Genomic DNA, 21,349 nt, shown 5'->3' with positions numbered 1-21,349 from the left:
AATACAGATAGGTTTTGCTTTTAAATAAAAAGTCTCAAAAGAACAGATCTTTAAAAAATACTGTGTGCCTTTATCTACCTTCGGAAGAATACTCAAATGAACGGATATCAGATATGCTTCAAGCCACTTTGTCAAGTGTACAAATTATTGATATTTTTAAAAATACATCATGAAATCTACCTGAAGTTTAAAAACTATTATTACACATATGAAAGCAATAAATATAGCCTTTTTTAGTTTCAATCATGTCTTTATTCTACAATATTTTCACAAATTCACAGTTAATTCACACAAGAACAAAGAATAATATACATTACAAAAATGTCTCAAAATTTACATATAAGTACGTTTCATGTATATGTTGTTTTAACTATTTACACCAGTTTAAGAGTTTAAGCTATTTACATGAAATTAAGATGAGAAAGAAGATAAATGCAGATATATTTTTCGAACAAAATAATTTAGATTTATTAACAGCATATAAGATTTAATATTTAAATTGTTTAAGCAGTAAAAACATATAATATATATGGCAGAGTTATTATTTTACACAATACGAAATTTTCAAGCAAATTTCAAAGCTTAAGAATTTTTTTCTTTTTGACTTTCATTTCAAATGGTTGCTGAGGCAATTCTGGTTTTGTTTCACATTTCTGGAAAAAAAATGTTTGACTTAGTAAATGGCATAAAATTTACCCTAAAATGATAGCATATAAGAAACCTTGTACACATACAAAATATTGTACACATACAAAAAGTAAAGCATATTAATTTTTTTGGATATTTTATGAAATTTAATTTTATTTACACAGATAATAAAATTCTATGAATATAACTGTTGGCATAAATAAATAACATAGAAAAAATATAAAAGAAAACACAAGGTTAATTACCAAAAACTCATTTTTTTATAAACTTGCTATTTCACGTTTATTTGGACGAACGTAAAATTTTAATTTAATAGTCTATAAATATTTGCTATCCACTATTCAAATAACAGACATGAAATAATAAATTAGATGTAGTATCAATAACATCCAATGGCACATTTTTAGGCATCCAATGGCATTTTTTTATGCGAAACATTATTTTTAAGGATTTAGTCAGATGGATAGTCATGACAGGTCTTCACCTGTCTTAACTATCCACCTGACTAAACAAATAAATTCTTAATCGACATGCATAATTTGTACAGTAGAGCGACGGAGCAATACTTGTTGTGAGCATATGCAAAGTTCTGGTGCTCTGTCCATTTTTCCTTGTTCCCTGTCCCTGACATGCATAATTAAATTGAGAAGAGAAAGGGTTTTTACTCTGAATAAAGTATTCAAAGAAATCATCACTTTATTTCAACAGCTATATACTTTTCTTACACCTTTTTTATCCTGCTGAAACTTTTGAATGCAAATTATAAATATTAATCCAATTACAAACTTGGTGGCATTTATTAGGAAAAATTCCTCTTTAAGAAAGAAATATTTCAGAGTTTTATTTTTGTTGTTGCTAGGAGAGAAAAATTTCTGATATGCAAAATATGCACTTGCATATTTTGCATTTAAAAAACAAGAAGTATTAAATACTTTGTGAATGATTTTTATTATTTAATGATTTATTTAAAATGGTTCGTACAATTAGAAAAACTTGTAGCAGTTGAGAGGAAAGTTCACACCAGCATTATAATATTTGAAACTTTGTTCTAAGGATTTTATTTTAGAATAAACTGGAAAAATTCAGGAGGACCACCTTGTGCCCTGCTTGTTCATCATCTTCCAGAAAACCGCTTATGCCATTCAAACAAATGTGCATGAGACAAAGTTTCATCTCCACAAGCCTCAGTTAACATTTTAAATGTTTTCTCCATGGCTGATTTCTTAAGTTTCAAAAGAAACTTGATGTTGAATCGCTGTTCAGTTTTCACATTACACATTTTTCTGGCAGAATGCAGTTGCACGTGTTCACTCAATGACGCAACATTTTTAAATGCTCGGTTTAAAAGTTTTCCTTGAGAAACAAATGTAGAGTTTTAATTCAGTTCCTTACATGTTGTTTTGACATTCTTTGTTGTTATACATTTGTATATCAAAATGGATAGAAAATTGGGAATTGCCCTGGGTGGCAAAAGTTTTAGCTATGCCAATGATAACACCTTAACATCTTGCACAAGTGCAGGACTAATTTGTACTAACAATATAAAACAGCAGTTTTCAGGTCTTTTTCAGAGCTGCACCATTATTTCGAACATATACTATTTAAGCCACCATTAGCAAACATTTTCCATTAAAGTTGACATTTGGACTTCTTAATGGCCATGTCATAACAGAGATGTTATGAAATTTAACCCAGTTTGTAGAGGAAGTATGTAGAGAAGAAATATATTCATGAAAAATCTATATCTGTTAACATATTTTGAATGTTGCCACTAAGAAAAGTTCTTTAAACATTTGATTCAAACGTATGATTTCTGATTTATGAACATCAAACTTAATCCCATTAAAACTAAAATAAATCTATTACTATATGCTAGCTGAAGTTTTGATTTCATGTGCAATTAATTTTGTTTTTAAATTATTCCAAAAATGTGCCTAATCCACTGAGTCTCTGCTGGTTAAATTTATTATTCACTAAATATATTTTTTATATAGATTTGGCAATTCATGAAATTTTTATCATTCAAACATGAAATTCTATTAGTATGAAAGGAAAGAAACTGTGCTAGACCAACAGTCAGCAAACTGTGGCTCTTTAATAACATGAATGTGGCTCTACCATGATTCAATTTTGATTGCATGCAGGAGAGAGGGGTGTCAGTCAGGTTGACTGAACACATGCAGGAGCACAGAAGGCACAAGTGACTAACACGCAAGTTGAATGAGAGTGAGACAGCCGCAGCTTATTGGTTGGTGAATACAGTGGTCAGTGTCTTGCATGTCAAAAGTCTTCATGTGAATGATGAATTAATTTACTTTAATCTTTTAAAAAGCTGCAGATCTTACAGATATGTTTGGCATTAATTGAATATAATGTTAAAGCTTTGTGTTGCTGCTTTTATTGTTATCAAATGAAAAGAGGCTTTAGATGCCAGATATCTGACTTGGCCACAAAGAAGAAACAAAGCAAAGCAAAGACAAAAAATCGTGGATTTAAAATTAAATGGACTGAATCATTCATGTTAATAAAAACTCAAATGACATTCCAACCTGTTTTATTTGTCAAGAAAAATTGTCAGATAACAAATAATTAAATTTAGATACATTACAACTACATATGCATTATATGGCAGTAAATATCCCACCAGTGATGAGAGGAAGAAAGCAGAAAGAGAAGAAAGAAAAGTCAAGATAAACCAAGCTCTGCTTTTAAGGGGTGATCTTCCAATGATATTAATATTGCAAGCTTTCTTGTTAGTCAAGAGACTTCTAAGAGAAGCAAACCATACATAGATGAATACATTAAAAATTATTCAGGGTTCATAGCGACATTTTAGTTAAAAAAATAAGCACCTATAAGCACTTTTCAAGCACATTTTAAGAAAAAAAAATAAGCACCTGTCTAATTACATTATACACAACTGCATAACCTTAAAAATTAGACTCATAATTTAAAATATGAGAAATGCAGTATTTATTAAGAGAGAATAAGCATTACCTCAACCATGGAAAATAATTAGTTTTTTTATTTTAAACAACAGTTTAATTTACAGAACTAGTTTAAAATGAGAGGAGAAAAAACTATGCAGAACTAAACTATATTACAAGATTTAATGATGAAATTTCAGTTCAAAATAGAGGAAATAAACAATAATAAGGCATATTTATTCTATTCGCTTGGAACTTAAAACTAAATACAATTTATTTTTTCACTCATATTGATATTTAACTAATTTAAATCTAAATTCTGAACATTTTTTAAATTTTCATCATATATCAGTTTTCCCTTAACATATATTGCAAGCAAAGTAATTTAAGTAAAAAGGAGGAATATTTCTGAAATCAGAAGACAGAAATTTGCTTCATGCAGTCATCCTTTAACAGTAAGAGCTTAACTACCCGCATACTTGAAAATTGGGAAACATTCAGAAAGTCCAGCGTAACTTGAAAAAGAGGAGCGGAGGGGGGGGGATAGACTGTAGCCGTTCTTTAGACTTTTCTGCTAAATAAATGCTTTTGACATTTCGATATGTGCATTATATAAAAACAAACCAACGGAACAGAAAAATATTCTGCTTTGCAAGCACAGTAAAACTCTTTTAAGTGTTCATAAACAAATCTCGGACCGAACATCAAAAATAATTATCTCTGGAAAATATCGCAAACGTTATTGTGCAATACGTGCACTGTAGTTCTTCCGTACATGATATGACGAAATCGGATTCAACAGCTACCGGTATTGGGAGAATAAAGAACTAAATAAAGGAAAAGAAAGAGACTTACCAATCTGGTGTGTTTTTCATTCTAATTTTCAACAGACTGCATTAAATTTCCGGAATACAATCATTCTTTGCTTGGGTTGGTAGACCGAATAATTTTAGTCCTATTCAATCCAGATTGGAAAGTGACAGACAGACAAAAAAAAAAAAAAAAAAAAAAAGAAAGAAAGAAAAAGAAAAAGGTCCATTGCTTGTTTTGCAGCGAACTGTAACAGTTTCAATATTCGAGATTTTGCGGAGAAAGGGGAGAACCTCCTAATCTTTGTAGTGTATTACTGTATAATATACTGGCTAAAAAAAATGAAATTATTTTGACTACTCAATTACTTTCCCTTTATTTAAGCCATTCCGAATATTATTCCTTAGAAAGCTAATCTGTGTTAAAATACAACCATTTTTGGAAGTTTGCTATACTTCAGCAGTTACTTCAACTATGTTATTATAAACATTCATACATATGCTCATAATATAAGCATAACGATCATAATAAACACGGATATGAACTGACCAAGCGGAACGAGAATGCAAATTATTAAGATCTTGATAGAAATTCAAATGTGTGTAGTATTTGGGTGGGAGGAAAAGAATGCCGAATGTACCGGAATTTTCTACTGCTTTCCCAATTCTTTGACCAACAGAACGATGGGCACCTGTCTGTACTCTCTGCGCACACCAAAGGTTATGTTTATGCAGAGAAAGGGGGAAAAGCTATTTCCGGGAGTACGATTCACCATCTGACATTCCATATTAGGAAGAAAAGTTGTTTATTTAGTTTTGGGCTTTGGTACGGGAAAAAATTGAGTGTTCATTTAAAAAAAAAGCACTAAAAGCAAAAAAAAAGCACTAAAAACAAAAAAAATAAGGGCTTTAAAGAAAAAGTAAGCACCTATAAGGGCCTTTATATTTTATTTTCAAATATAAGGACTTATAAGCACATATAAGGACCACTACGAACCCTGTTATTTTATAAATGCATCCAAAGTGTTATTCAAAAATTTTAACAACTCACAAATCTTAAAAATTAAAGTTATAAGGTATTCCTTCCGCCTTCGTGGTGTAGTGGTCAGCACACTGAATCGGTATTTCAGTGATCCATGGTTCGATTCCCAGCGAAGGCAATTGGTTTTCATCTCTCCAGCTCTGAAATGGCGTAATGTCTCTATAAAGTGTTACAGTTTTTGCTAGAACAGTAAAGGGCAGAGCAGTCAAAATGTCTTCAAATATAACCAATCAAAAAATTGGTTTCAGCTTTATCAATAGCTGTTAATGAATCTTAAGATATAAAAGACACAGCACAAGTTTGACTTTTTGTTCGATTTACTTCATCCACAGGCCCTAAAAAAGAACTTTTAGGATTTTTGTCACTGAAAGGTCAAATATTTTCAAAGGTGAGGATATTGCAAATACTGTCACTGAATAGATGAAGAAGCATCATATTCCTATATATCCTTCTACATATCATATAAATTAAAAACAACATACAAATCTGACTTATCTGATCTTTCCAAGGAAATTCAAGGTCACTGTTTACATTAAATGCATGTTTTGTCATATTTTTTTAATATAAAATTATCTCCAAATTTTTTGTCTATAAATAAGATTACAGTAAGACCCCGCTTAACGCTGTTTCGGTTTAGCGCTCTTTTATTTCAACCCGGGGATTCTCCGAAATTGTGCGCAGCGCTAGGTTTCCAAATAACATATCCGAAACAGTGTAGTTGTGTTTCTTGCTCTGTGGACGCATTTTTATCATTTGAAACATTTGTTGACATTATTGTAAGTTTAAATTTGTATAATACTATAACGATTAATACAGTGACAAATATTATGATCTTTAGTTTTTATCATGGGTGATAATAAAAAACAAGAAAAGAAAGCAACCAGAAAAAGCATTTCACTGGAAACTCAAATGCAAGTGATTAGAAGATTAGATTCTGGTGAACGTCAATATCAAATTAGTGCTGCATTGATTTTGGCAACTTCAACAATAAGGACAATTCTTAAGAATAAAGAAAAAAAACTGTCATCGGCAACTGCAACTACGTCAAGCTCTGCAACTAGAATTACCCGTTCTAGAAATAACATTATAGAGGAAATGGAAAAACGACTGTCTATATGGATTGACGACGAAATTGAACACAATATGCCATTAAGCCAATCTATCATAATGCCTTCTTGACAAAAAGGCAGAAAATTGGAAACCCAGAATAGACTGAATGATCTGACCGAGAATTTTATTTGTTTTTAAAAGTATATGCGTTTATATTGTTTTTATTTTTGTAAGAAATAAATGTTTTATTTTATTTTTATTAAAAAACATTATTAAATTTAATGCCTAACCATTTTTTATCTGTCTTCCCCTAACCCCATTATTTACATGTTAAGATAGCCTCGCTTAGCGCTGTTTCGCATTACGCTCTACTTCGATGGAACATATCCCCCGCGTTAAGCGGGGTCTTACTGTATTATTATAATGATATTGGGTTTTATTTAACGTTAATAGCTAGTTAAAACTGGCTTTTAAAAATGGTGCTTGAAACAAAATTTAACTCTCAAAAGAAATCTTAACCCTCTCATTGTGTATTTTTTTTTTATAAAATAGGTTCCAAAATTGTGTATTTTTTATTACATATTTCAAATTTATGTATATTTTAGAGCTAAAATGTTATACGTAATATAATGTTATAATAGATGTAATTATAATTAATATAATGCTAAAATGTTATAATAGAAATATATTTTAGAGTTAAAATATACAAAAAAGTTTTGTAAAAGAGTTTTTTTTTTTTTTTTTTTCCAATATAGAATTAGATCATACAAAAAAATTGTCAGAATACTGAAATTGAAGAATAATGATATAAAAGGAAAATTTTTTAAATTAATATTGGTTAAATTATGATTTTTTTATAAAATACAAAGGTAAAACAAATATACTAATTAAAATACTTGCATATCAATTTTGCACTACTGTCGAATGTTTTTCAACAGAAACTGAATTTTCAGATTCATCAATATCTGCCGAGGAATGCAAGAAATTCCCATCAGTTAATCTATAACTCTCTTCAATATACTTGAAATCAGAGTCAGAACTATTATCAGTGCCGAAAATATTATCAGGAATATAGGTTATATCACTCGCATAACCTATATAGATGTATCAATATACCTTAAAGATGTACACTGATACATCTTTGAGCTCTGAAAAGCGTGTGCAAAATGCTACATTATATATTCTTGTATATTTGGCAGAAATGTGGACAACTAACGCCACCTGTTAGCCCACATCTAAATAAACAATTAAACATCACAGAAAAGCCGAAAGGAAACCTTGAACGGGGAAAGAGCTGGTAGCGCGAATTTTGCTACTTCTACGTTGCCCATGGAAATCGCGGGATGCGCAGCGAGAGGGTTAATCACTGTACTGTTGATTTTGGGCTATTTTTACTAATGAGTTTGCTGATCACTGTGCTAAATCAGGCAGATCTTGAGAACTTAAGCTAAATTAAATCTGATATCCTACATCCTTCAAAAGAGTTCCTTTCTATAGCTAAGCATTACAGCACTTGTGCCATGCTGCCTGGAAATTTTTTACTTAAAGAATCTCTAACAACTTCTGTGTTCAGTATGTATGCCCTCTATGAAATGAATCACTCAGATGGTAATTATGAATTTAATTTACAGCTATAGTTCTGATACAAAGCAAAAGGCATCATAATGAAAAATCTCAAATTCCTTGGGGTCAAAGAGATTAAGAAAAGCTAGGAATCAAGGCTAACTAGACTTTCTGTTCTTCTGGTGCAAGTTCTGCTGCTCCTAAATTCTTCCATTTGGTGCTTTCATAAAGTTTAAAAATTTTGCAGCCAATCAATTTTGTAATCTGGTGCAGCTATACTGGTTGAATCGGCTCAGCTAGGAATACAACAAAGACAACATGGATAATTATTTCGATGTGAAAGAGCATTGTATACCTAGAATTGGTCTCCCAGATCAGGTAGTCAGTGTGGCATTTTACTGCCATATTTGGAAGCAACTAAGAGAGGACTCTAATCACAAAAGACCACATTTATATAAGCTGAAAGCTTCATTCTGATGCATTATCTATGATGACCTGAAAGTGCAACAACTTGGTTTGAAACGAAATTCAGAATGGCCCTTCATTCCCATACTCAATAGATTTCACTTCTAACGACTTCTGATTCAAAATTAAAATCTTGCATTTTAACTCTGTAAAGATTGTAAAGATAAAGAGACCAAATCAAAAAGGTGCTAAAATATGTAATAATTAAAAGACTTCAAAGCAGCCTTTCATTAATGGTGGGATAGAGACATAAGAATTACTTTGAGATAAGAACTACCTTGAAAAAGATGGAGACTAGATTTAGCTCTAAATTTAAGCCTCATATGTGGTAAAAAACTACTTTCCCCCAAAAAAAATTCTATTTAAAAGCACTTTTCTTGAGCAAAGAATCCAAGTAATAATATTAAAACGTGAATTTAATGTACAGTAAGAGCTCGACTAACCCGAATGCTTGGGAATTTCAGAATTCTGGATACATGAAATTAACAGACAGTTGAGCATAAACAAAATGCAATTCATGGTAAAACTAGCCAAGTGAATTAGAGATGTATGATCCACTCCAGAACCGATTCACTTTATTGAACGAGTGAGCTCTGGTGAAATGGAAAGACAGTTCTTTAACAGTTCACCTAGAACTGTTGTTGGGAAGCATTCCAAAAAAATTGATTTCTCTTTAATGTAAACACAAGCATTCTTTCCTTTATTATTTACCGGAAATGTCTCTAACCTATCTTTTTATCAGTGTGTGTTATGTATGTATGTATGTATATATATGTGTGTGTGTGCTTTTAAATAAACCAATGCATCTAAGCGAAACTGACTACCCCTGTTTGCAAATAGATAGAATTCCCTACCCCAATCTGGCAGTGTGAGGATCTGTTTAAAGTGCGTAGATTATAGATTATAGATCTGTTTAAAGTGCATAGATTATAGATTATAGATCTGTTTAAAGTGTGTAGATTATAGATCTGTTTAACACTAGAAGCACCGTTGGGTTCATTTTGACCTTTTTTTCCAATTTTCCGCGTTTTGTTTTAACAAACAGCTGAGCTTCGAAGCTGATATTTTTTTACTTTTTCTAAAATGTTTCCAGGTATACTATGCCAATTTTTCATATTTCTACATTAATTATTTAAATAAATAATCGCAGATATACCTAAAACAGCCAACGGGGGTCATTTTGACCCTCATAAGAAAAACGACATATTTTTAAGCGAATGTTCGTTTTCGAATTCCCGATGCCACGTTTTCATTTTCTGCGCATTGGGAAACATGCAGCTCATATCGCGGATGACTCGGGAGAAAAATAAAATCCAGAATGGAGCATATTCTCTCTCCATTGCAATGCCGAGAGAAAAAGGATTGAGTACACAAGAGTGCCTTGCCCTCCTTGAACAGATGCTTTGTTGAACAAGAATTGGGGACCACCCGTGTTCAAAGAAACAATGTCACGCAATCGGTTCCATGAAATAATGCAGTATCTCAGATTCGATGTCCGAAGCACCAGAGCTGATCGTCTCGCCACTAACAAATTTGCTCTCACTTCTGAAACCTGGTACAAGCTAATGGAAAACTGTTATTTGTGCTATAATCCTGGACCAGAAATAACCGTTGATGAACAATTGTTGTCTTGCAAATCAAGATGTAGATTTATCCAGTACATGGCGAATAAACCGGACAAGTTTGGCATCAAATTCTGGCTAGCAACTGATGTAAAATCCAAATATGTTTCGAATGGTTATCCTTATCTGGACAAGGATGAAGAATGACCAACTAATTTACAACTTTGGGAAAGTGTAGTTCTCAAATTACTGCAACCACATCTAAACTCCGGACTCAATGTCACAACTGACAATTTTTTTTACTTCTGTGAAACTTGAAGATGAACTTTCTGTGAAAAAAACCACAATTGTCGGGACGATGCGTCCGAATAAGCGAGAATTACCCCTATTGCTCGTGACACTTCTTCGGCACGATATTCATCTTTTGCACTGAAAAATGGAGACAAAACACTCACAATATATAGGTTCAAAAGCAAAACGAATGTCGGGATTCTGAGCACGATGCACAGTAATGTGTTTGTTGACAGCAAAAAAAAAAACGAACACTGTCACTTACTACAACAGTAAAAAATGCGGCGTTGATGTCGCAGATCAGATGCTGAGGAAATATAGTACAAGTAGTGGAAGTCGCAGGTGGCGTGTACATGTTTTTTACAACGTCCTTGACATTGCTGCACTCAATGCGTGTATTATATTCAAAGAATCCTTGGGCACCTCTATTTCCCGTCGAGAATTTATTCTTGCACTTGTGGAAGAACTATGAGTTGGTGCACTACGCAACAGATGCCCCCCGATTGCTCAAATACAGACACCACTTAAACGAAAGAAATGTGCATTTCAAAGTTGCAAGGGGCAAAACAAGACTGTTGTCAGCAATGAGGGATGACAGAAACCAATTTGTGGTAAATGTGTTGCTGTCACTGTCAAGCATTCATATTGTATCACCTGCGGTAATGTATAACAAACTTTGGAAAACATTGTGTGTTTATTCCCAATTTATGTGTTTTTGTAATTTTTTGCGTATGTTCTATTTTCCACTTTTTGCATTTGTATCTTTTGTTTGTTTTTCATAGATTTTGTTTTTGTTTTTGTAATCTTACATTGAAAGATATTGTGTGGTAATTTGCACTAATTGCACGAAAAAAAATTCTATAAAAATAAATAATAAAAAATTCTATAAAAATAATAAGCATGTATAAAAATAAATAAAAACCTCTAAAAACTCTTTTATGTGGTCATTTCAGCATCATTTCAATCATTTACTGTGTTTCTACTTAAATTTCTTATGAGGGTCAAATTGACCCCCAATGGCGGTTTTAGGTTAGTCATAAATTCGGCTGTTCTAGTGTTAAAGTGCATATTATTATTATTAGTTTATTGGATTCCCAACTGTCTGAACTCTGATACTAGTCACAGATCTGGGACCTATGGAGTCGTGATTATTCGCTCTTTTGATTGCTCCTGATCTCAGCGTGGATCTGAATCCTACGGTGTCTTCATTATTCGCTCTTTTCATTGCTCCTGCGGAGTCCTGATTATTTGCACTTTTCACTTTCTTGGAGCTGTTCCTTTTAGTTTTATTTTGATTCTTTGAATACTGTGTCATATTCAAAGAATAAAAAATAATACTTAGTATAGCTATGCATATTAGGTGTTATCTTTTCATACAATATTACTGTAATATTTATGTTAAATAATAAACTATATTTTTATTTATTTACTTAGTTTACTAATGTCTTGTGATCAAGAGCTGTGAATTTCTCTTTAATCTTCTTTAGAATTAGTATAGTGGAACCTCGAGATACGAGCACCTCTATATACAAAAAATTCGAGATATGAGGAAAGTGTGAGCGAAAAAATTGTCTCTAAATCTGTGCACTGACTCGAGTAATGAGGAATGAGCCAGGCTGTTGGTATGTGTGGCACCATTTCCCAATCCGGCTCGATCTGCGGAATCCCCTCGTCAGATCACTCAGTGTTCTTTGATCTACATGTTTGTGAGCTTGCAAAATTTCACAATGCCTCCCAAGAAGACTGTTGCCTCCGATAGTGCTTCAAAGAAAAATAAGGAAGCCATGCCCATTGAAATTAAGAAAGAAATGACAGATAAACATAAGCATGGTGTAAGAGTGATGGAAATGATGAAGACTTACAGCCTTTCGATATCGACGATCAGCACTATTCAGAGGAAGAAGGAAGAAGAAATTAAGAAACTTGATGCAGGCAAAGGAGTTACTGTTACTTCCAAGCACCATGCAAAACTCCTAGAAGCTGCTGCTGGTGTGGATAGTTAAGAAGCAGTTAAGGTCGGTGTCAGAAGTTATCATAAAGGTAAACTACTGTTATATTATTTACCAGTGTTATTTATTAGAAAAATTGATTTTTATATTCATAGTTTCGGGGATGCAGAATGGATTAACTGGATTTCCATTATTTTCAATGAGAAAGTTTGTTTCTAGATAGGAGAAATTCGCTATACGAGCTGAATGCTGGAACAAATTAAACTTGTATCTCATGGTTCCACTGTACATATTTATAAACATAAATTTTTCCATCTAATGTGTTTTTTCAAGGTTGCAGAACAAAATGTAGACCCTACCAAACAGAAGAACCTAGGTATCATTTTATCAAATTAGGTAAAAAAAAGGGAAAATGACAGTATTTTCAAGAGACAATACAAGACAATTTTCCATTCTTTGGGATCTGCCTCCAATCTAAGACTTTATTTTTACACTGTTCTTTGCAACAAAATATCAATTATAGTAATAAAATAATGTAATCTTTAACAAAAGTAAATTTAGCTTTCTTTATTTTTTTTCAACTTTCAGCACTTTTTTATTCCAGAATTTTATTGTTGTTTTATGTAGGAAGATAGTGAGATTCTCACATTTTATGTAGAAAGATAGTGAGATTATCGAATCTCAGGAGTACAGTTGAAAGAAATTAGTCAAGTGAGTGAGCTGTTTGGTTGAGTTGATTTCAGCGACCCCACTCCTTGTGCAATTCTTTCTGCTCCCATATTTGCACACCGCTCTTGATCTACAGTTGTTCTGAGCATTCATCAAGGTCACTATTAGTAAGAGGTGAATCATTAAAAAGAACTGATTCATTTCAGTGAGCGAATAGTTCTGATCTGATCCCTTAAAGGAGTAGATTTGCCCATCTCTAATGTGAACAAAGAAAGAAATTTCCAGTCTAAAATTATAAAAGCAGTCTTCTTCTTTCTTATCACCTTTTCCAATAAAAATGTATTTTATACATAAAAATCGATGCACTTCATAGGTCTTCAACATATGAAATAAAAACATCCTATCTGATTATACATGCCAATGGCCATGAATGCTAGTGGAGATACTATCAAATTTGTGGCATTCCTCCCAGTTTTCTTGTGGAATATTACCTGATAAAAAAGGAGTAATATTCATACCGGTTTTATCCTAAAGAGCAGCTAATTTATTGTGAGTATTATCTAAAATAATTTTCATCATTTTGTTTTCATTGGTTAAATGAACTGATAAAATAAAAAATATAAAAAATGCACTGTTTTATAAAAATAAGTTGATCAAGACACAATAACATGCCGAACAAATACTAATTCAGAAGTCAAACAACAAAAATCAAGGATGGCGGTTCGGTAAAACCATCGAAACTAGTCCTGTGAAAATTTTGAAAATATAACGCTGATTTTTGTTGTTTGACTTCTGAATTAGTATAAGTTTATTATTTAGTGAACTACTTAATACTGAACAAAAAATTACATAATGAAAGAAGCTTACAGTGGTACAATAAAACAAAACATCACCAAACCTTTTCATCCAAATCTTTATTATCTTCATATTTAATATTCAGAGATGAATCATTTGCTTTTATGGCTATTTTCTTTGGTGATAAGGATGCAGAATGTTTCGAAGGTGAGACGCTGGATTCTATACCTTTAATTAGAAATATTTGATTCAGAGTCAAATTTCAAAATTTCTGTGATTTCGATTTCACAATATTACAAAGAGAATATCTAAACATGCATTGCTTTTAAGTTTTTCATCATTCATTGTTCCTGATGCAGACAATAGGCAACCTTGTTTGCATTAAGAACAAAATTAATATCATAAAGAATATACCACAGAATAAGATCTACCACAGAAAAAAAATCAATTTTAAACCACAATTTATTTTTGCAAGCCTGAACTTAAAAAAGTGGTTTTTTTTTTTTTTTTTTTTTTTTTGTGTGTGTGTGTGTGTGTGTGTGTTGTTGTTGTTAATAATTTGTGTTGTGTAACAGAATAATTTGTTACTTTGTTGAAAATCATCATTTCTTCTCTACTTTCATTACACTGATCATAAAAATTGCATTAACCCTTTAACTGTCAAGTTATTTTGATGATTTGGGTACACAAATTGTCAAATTTTTTTATTGGGAAAATCAAATGTTTAGTACAAAATAAAATATACTTAAGTAGTTAAAAATTGATATTTTGAAGTACATGGGTAAAATTTTTAAAGTTTTGCAGCCACTGCATATTTGCTTGAGGCGGCTGCCACTCCACATGGCACTTGTAAAATTCGCTTCTAGTGAAGCATTATTTTCTAAAAATGAAAAAAATTAATTATTTTCTAGAAAATAAATAAATGAAAAAATAAAGAAAAGTGAATACCTATTAGTAGTTTAGTAATTCAGTCTTGTGTGGTACAACTGGAAACACTTTTCCAAGCACAAACCAACTCCGCAATCACTACACCAGAATCATGTTTCCTTCCTTCTCTTTTTCCCATTTTTATCCTTTTTCAAACAGCCCACTTTGCCCTGTCTTGTAGGCTCACGTTTCACAGGAGTAGGAGGAATATGGGAAATAAAATGTTGTTCAGTAAGACGGGCAGGGTTATCTATTGTAGGGGGTCTGCCAACATTCTTTTGTCCAGAAGCTGCATCATCATATTTATGTAAAAGCTCTTCTACAACTTGAATTCGAAATTTTAAAAATGTAATACATTTCCCAACTACATTTTTATAGAGCAAATATGAGTTCCAAAGTACCTTGTCTGGTAAATGTAAAAATATCTTTTTATAATATTTTTTCTGACGTTTTCGGATTGTTGGATGAAAGGATATTTCCCGATCACAGCGATCTACACCACCCATAGTTAGACTGTAGTCAGAAACAATCTTCGGCCTGAGTATATCTTCAATTTTTTTTTATTTTTGAGGCTGACCATGGAAGTATCATAAATACTGCTCATCAAACACACATCCTTCATCTTCGGTTGAAGAGTCTTAATCATCTATACAACGTTTCAAAGAACTGGACGCCATTTTACAACAAAAAGATCCCATTCACTTTGAACCAAGGAACTTATAACCTCTGACCTTTGAAATCTTCAGTAAAGTGCTGTCATCTATTGAATTGAAAGCACATTATTTTTTCCCGAGATACAGTCGGGTTTGACAAAGAGATGAAGCCGAAATAAATGTCTCCCGATATACATTCGAGTATGACAATACAATGCACTCAAAAAAAAAATTATCCCGAGAAATACTCGGGCGTGACATTTTCGAACACCAGTGCTAATCTCGGGCATGACAGTTAAAATGTTAAAATTATTACCAAATGCCAACAACGCTTGATTTTCAGATTTAGGAAAATTACACTGAATGCATGTAATATTTAATGATGAATATACATAAAATACCAGTTTGATACACTGCTAAAAGTAGGTTTTTTATGATACCTTATTAAAAAAAATTAATAATATTTGTATTTCAGTTTTCTTTGTTGAGATATAGTCATAATATACCAGTCATTATTAATTCTAAAATATATAAAATCAAAAATTATTCTTTTGTTAAATATAAAAATGAACATCTTTAGGCTTTACAAGAAGGCACAGAAATGGTTAGAAAATTAAACAAAAAAGAACAGACATTTCCCAACTAAAGTCAACAGAAATGACAGGTAAAAAATTTGCTCAAAAAATGACTTTTTAATGAAAATTCTATGGGTATTTATTTGACCAAAAGAGCAAAGAAATTTGTGGTTGGAAGTGAATACTATATACTTCATAAAAACACACAAGAAATGCAAATGACAACAATTTTGAAATTAATATGAGATAATATGAACATGGGAAAAAAATGACTTCCCATGTAGCTGCCTTTTTTTTTTTTTTTTTTTTTTTTTTTTTGTATGCATTTAAGAATGCATTTAATTGTGAAACATTATGGAATTCAGTTTTGAGCATCTTTGACTCATGAATTTTTATCACTTAAAGTTTTAACTAAGTAAACATGATAACCGTAAGTAGTCGTTGCATGATGCCTTTGGAAAATTCTCTCCTTCCTAAGCTGCAGTTTACAGTAGTTAAAAATGTTGGTAGGACATAATAATCTTTGAAAGATGAAGGTCCATCCAACTGATCAACCACTGTAATAATTAATCAAAATATGTCCGGGAGGCAGATGTTTAAAGACCACCACCAAGTAAATGATGCTCAAATTCGAGATATTGGATCAGCAACCATCAGAAATATTCTTCAAGAAATATCTGGTATCAGGAAGCTTTGTAATCATTTGATTAACCATCACCTGACAGTTCAGCTTCAAAAAATGCTTCAAAGGTCTGAAAAAGAATGATCACCTTATAAATATTAGTCATCAACTAAATGCGTGCCCACTCTGTCCGTTTTCTTTCAAAAATAACCATTACGGTAAAAAAGTGAAGCAGCAGGGATCAGTGTAATACGAGTAAATTTGTATGACTACAGTTTTGAAGGTTAAATTGAAACTTCTTTTGATTTAACCTTCAAAGCAATTTACTGCAAATTAATTTTTTTTACAACAATTTTGGTTGCTTATAATTAGTTGCTTTAACACTTAGATCTTTGGTGTAAACTTTTTCCTCTCAAGAAAAGTATTATTATTGTTAAAAATAATCAAAAATAATATTTTTTAACATGAGCTAAATTTTAAAGTTGTACCAGATGAAACAGAACGTAAAATTATTGAAGGCTAGACAGCTGGGCTTTAATGGTTATTTGCAACAGTATCCTTTACTATGTAACAGAAGCACTTTTTGATCCATCTGGCAAAGCTCGCTTGTCCAAGGCACTTTAATAGCCCATGTTTAACTTACAAAGCTAACTTTTCCACATTTATCATCATCAAGAATTATTATATTTGCAATAAAAATAGCAAATAAATAAATTACATAACTGTCTTCAATTTGAAAATTTATCATCCCAATTTAACTGCTCTCAATTTGAAAAACAATTTCTACATCAGATGTTAAAATGTATGAATTTGCAAGTTTTAATTTTGAAACTTTGAGGATCAGTACACTTTGGGTCTCCATTTTTTATTTATAGTACCTTCCATATTTATAACAGATTTTTATACATTTTCCATACTGAGATTTCCTTGGTTTTTCTAACAGCCCCATAATTTTGTTAGACCATGTTTGATACATTAATGTATGATAATCAAAGGATTATGCTTACTCTCTTTTCTCTTCAACTTATTGATCTGCAAACTGAACTCTTTATTACTATTCTGAATTTTTAAAAATGCTTCCATAAGGGCTTTTACAGGTATCTGAAAATGAAGTAGAAAATAAGTATTCTTCAAACGTCCAAAACACAATTTCACAGTTATTTATTAAAGTAATGCATGGCAACTTAAAACGTAATTAAAAAAGTAAACAGGATAACTTGGCATATAATGTCTTTTAAAGAAAGGAGGAAAAAATGTGCCTGTTATTATTTATGCCTATATTAATCATGCAAAATGATAAAAAAAAAATTTGTTTCCGATTTTGAAAATGTTATTTTTTAAAATTTCATTTGGTTTATTACTTAATATATACTTATTAAAAAGAATATATGAATTTTTATTTAAAGAAGGTAAATGCATACGAAATCTTAAATTTCATCTACCATACTGTAAAACAATAAAGGGAAAAAATAAAAGATTCTTCATAAAATACTACGAAGTTTTCCCCCCTTTTATATGGCTAGAAAAGAATAAGAATGCAACTTGCACTTTTCATATATAATTTTAGAATTTTTTTCATTACAAAGAGAGGGGATTTTGTCTTAATTCAATTTTATAACTGCAGCATTACTTCAAAACAAAACTGAAAAATTGTTCTCTTTGTTTAAAACATTGAAAAAATGTGAAATATATCAGTTAAAATTCTAATAACCTGTAAAAATCAGAAGTTATATCCTATGTATGATCCTCAGACTGTTGCATCAGACTTTCATGGAAAGACTCCTAATAATAAAGAATTTATTTTGAATCTGCTTCATTAGGTTACATGAACATTCAAATACAACCTGAACAAATGAAATGATTTAAACAGCATAATAGTTAGTTACACAACGGAAAAGCATGTTAATTATTCAAACTAATTTAAAACAATGCACAGCCTCTTTTCTAGCCTTTCGGAGTTACTATATCATCTTATCAGAAAAATTGTTGTTCGCACATCCATCCTCAAATAGTTGTGATGATAGAACTGTTATTGAAAACATGGTATCTTGCTAGATCACGTTTCATCCTTGCAAACACTTGAAAGGTAAATGGGCTAAATATGGGCTATAATGAGAATATAATCATACTTCATCTATACTATAATGAAAACACAGCAATATAAGCCACCTCCCTTACACACACTTGAAACAACACAATACACATTTATCACCTCCAAATTGTCTGCATAACCTAGTTAAATTTTTTAGCTTTTTCCACATACTAAAAATTAAATTTGCTTGAAGGCCAGAGCCACTTCCTACTTTTACAGACACTACAAAGATTGACAAAATCGAATTCCTACTGCATTGTAAGACACAATATCTGAGGTCACTTACTGTGAGAAAATCACACAAAAAGTATCTAATATGCCAGGACACATGTGAATGCTCTTGTAAATACATAATGATAAATATACAAAGAAAATTTTTGGTTCACTATTTTAAGAAGCTGAAAATTTATGACATTAAGCAAACAACAAAAAAAAAAAAAAAAAAAAAAAACTTAACACAAGCTAGATAGCTTAGACAAAAAATTATGGTTTTTAGTCTGAGTATTTGCATTCAAATCCATACACGCTTATAAAAGTTTTACCATTCAAACATTAGGATATTATTTTTTACTTTTGATAAAAATAATGCATATAACAGAAGACAAAAGAAGCAAAATATGCTTTCATTTTATATTACAAACATGTCTTTTAGAATATTTTAAATAAATGCTGCTATGGATTAAAATAGTATTTAATACAAATTATCTATAAAACACATATTTAACAAAAAGACAAAAGAAGAGATGAATGAGAGCCACCACTGAGGTAGGATTTAAGATAATGACATGAAAAACATTTTAGATTCAAGCTGAAATGAAGAAATGACTGACATGCAATCCTGAATGTAAGAAAAAAAATTTAAAAAAAAAAATATATATACATGAATGACAATAATAAGGTTAACTTTTAAATCTCCGAGCAATATGACATTTTAAAATTATCTTTGATACATCCTTGTCTTATGACAGAATTCATCAAATAGTTCAAATATGCTCATGTCCATAAATTAAGGATAATGCAAAATCAGGCGAAGGAAGAGTTAGAAGCAAAACAAATTTGACTTATTTGTAAAGCTTATTTATTAAACAAAAGGTAAAGAGCAAAAAAAAAAAAAAAAATGCTATATGTTTGATATTATTAAAGAAATTAGCGATTTTTTTTCTCTGGAGCAAATTACAAAAAAAAACTATTTACAAAAAAACAATATTACATGGTGGGTATACATTGTATGTCTCCCAGACGATGCAATACAGTCCGTACAATGCCTAGGCATGCTGAGTATCAAATTATCGATCTGATCTTGGGGGATATTACACCACTCAAAAAGCAATGCTCTTCGAAGTTCTGGTAGACATGTAGGGCTGCAAATCGTCGGCCAAGCATGTCCCAAACGTGCTCTACTGGATTCAAGTCTGGTGAGAATGCTGGCCAGTCCATACGGGTGATATCCTCTGACTGAAGGCATTCACTTACAATGTTTGCACAGTGAGGACGGGCGTTGTCATCCATAAACACAAATTGTGCGCCCATGGCACCCCAAAACAAACGTACATGTTGTTCCAGAATGACGTCCCAATAGATTTGGCTTGTCATGGTTCCAATTTGAACATGTAGGTCAGTTCTGGAACCCAGAATAATTCCACCCCAACGAGCACTCCTGCACCACTGTAACAGTGTTGTTTAATGATGTTTTCTTGGTGGTAACGAGTACCTGGAGCTCTCCATATGAAAGTTCGGCAAGAATCAGACTGCAAGCTAAACCTGGACTCGTCGGAAAACATCACACAAGCCCACTGTTGTGGTGTCCACAATGCACTCCTGGTTAACCGCAGGCAACAGTGAGTTGCAGTAAGGGGAACACATCTCACAGGTCTACGAGCATATAAACCAATCTGCCCTAAGCATCTGTACACGGTCTGCCTTGAAACTGTCGTACCAGTGGCTGAAGAGAGCTGACAAGACAAGTCTGAGGCTGTGCTCCACCTGTTTCTTTTGGCAGTAACTGCCAAATACCGGTCCTCATTCGATGTTGTAGCTCTGAGGCGACCTGTGCTGTAACGTCTACTCACATTACCATCATCTTGGAATATTGTTGCCAAAGCCTGGAGATGACACTCTGGGCAATTCCACGTTCGTCTGATACTTCCAGTTGAGTACGCCCACATTTCAGATGGCTGATAATTCTACCACGTAAAAAATATCTATATCACTCTCTTACACCCTCGTCATTGTGACGTACCATCGGTGTCATCTGGTTACTTCCTGAAATTTGCATATGATTCTTGAAGATGTGTTTAGTGATTTTACAGGTGATACATTTATTTTAGAGTTCGATTTCCACATGACTCTGAATTATCCTTAATTTATGGACATGAGTGTGGATTGTGTGCCAAAAAATAAACTGCACATCACCAAAAATGATTCAATCGTGGTGAAATTTGCCATTGGCAATAAGGAGATAAAGATCATGCAGTGATTTAATTGGTTAGCAATCAATCTGTTCATTGCTAAGCATACATTCAGGAACTTTATGTACATTAGTACGACATAAACCCACCTTTTGCAAAAATGCATGGCTATTTGGTTGAGCATGGCTCATATAAATGGTGAATACTACCCTGCAGAACTGCTCATATGAGATCTGGAATGGAAAAAAAAGACATTTCCTGGGAGCATTCACCCTGCACATTTGAACATTATCTTGCCAAAA

The 21,349-nt window shown here is 32.1% G+C and overlaps 1 protein-coding gene across 3 annotated transcripts in view; it reads right to left on the bottom strand.

Moving 5' to 3' along the window:
• Window positions 1-238: 238 nt before the first annotated feature.
• Window positions 239-21,349, bottom strand: part of LOC118201517 (uncharacterized) — an 82,316-nt gene continuing 61,205 nt past the window's right edge. The window contains exons 5-7 of one of the 3 annotated variants that reach the window (XM_085827439.1): window positions 17,555-17,648; window positions 13,874-13,998; window positions 239-653 (exon numbers count right to left, since the gene is read on the bottom strand). In XM_085827439.1, the coding sequence (XP_085683565.1) occupies window positions 576-653; window positions 13,874-13,998; window positions 17,555-17,648 (297 nt within the window). In that variant the 3' untranslated portion in view covers window positions 239-575. The remainder of the gene's footprint in view (window positions 654-13,873; window positions 13,999-17,554; window positions 17,649-21,349) is intronic. The other 2 variants (XM_085827431.1, XM_085827435.1) reach the window with 2 other exon arrangements.

This window comes from Stegodyphus dumicola, chromosome 1 (assembly GCF_044657685.1).
Source record: "Stegodyphus dumicola isolate Sdum_Otavi_A_Nest chromosome 1, ASM4465768v1".
Lineage (NCBI taxonomy): Eukaryota > Metazoa > Arthropoda > Arachnida > Araneae > Eresidae > Stegodyphus > Stegodyphus dumicola.
This window is presented reverse-complemented; position numbering and strand designations above follow the sequence as displayed.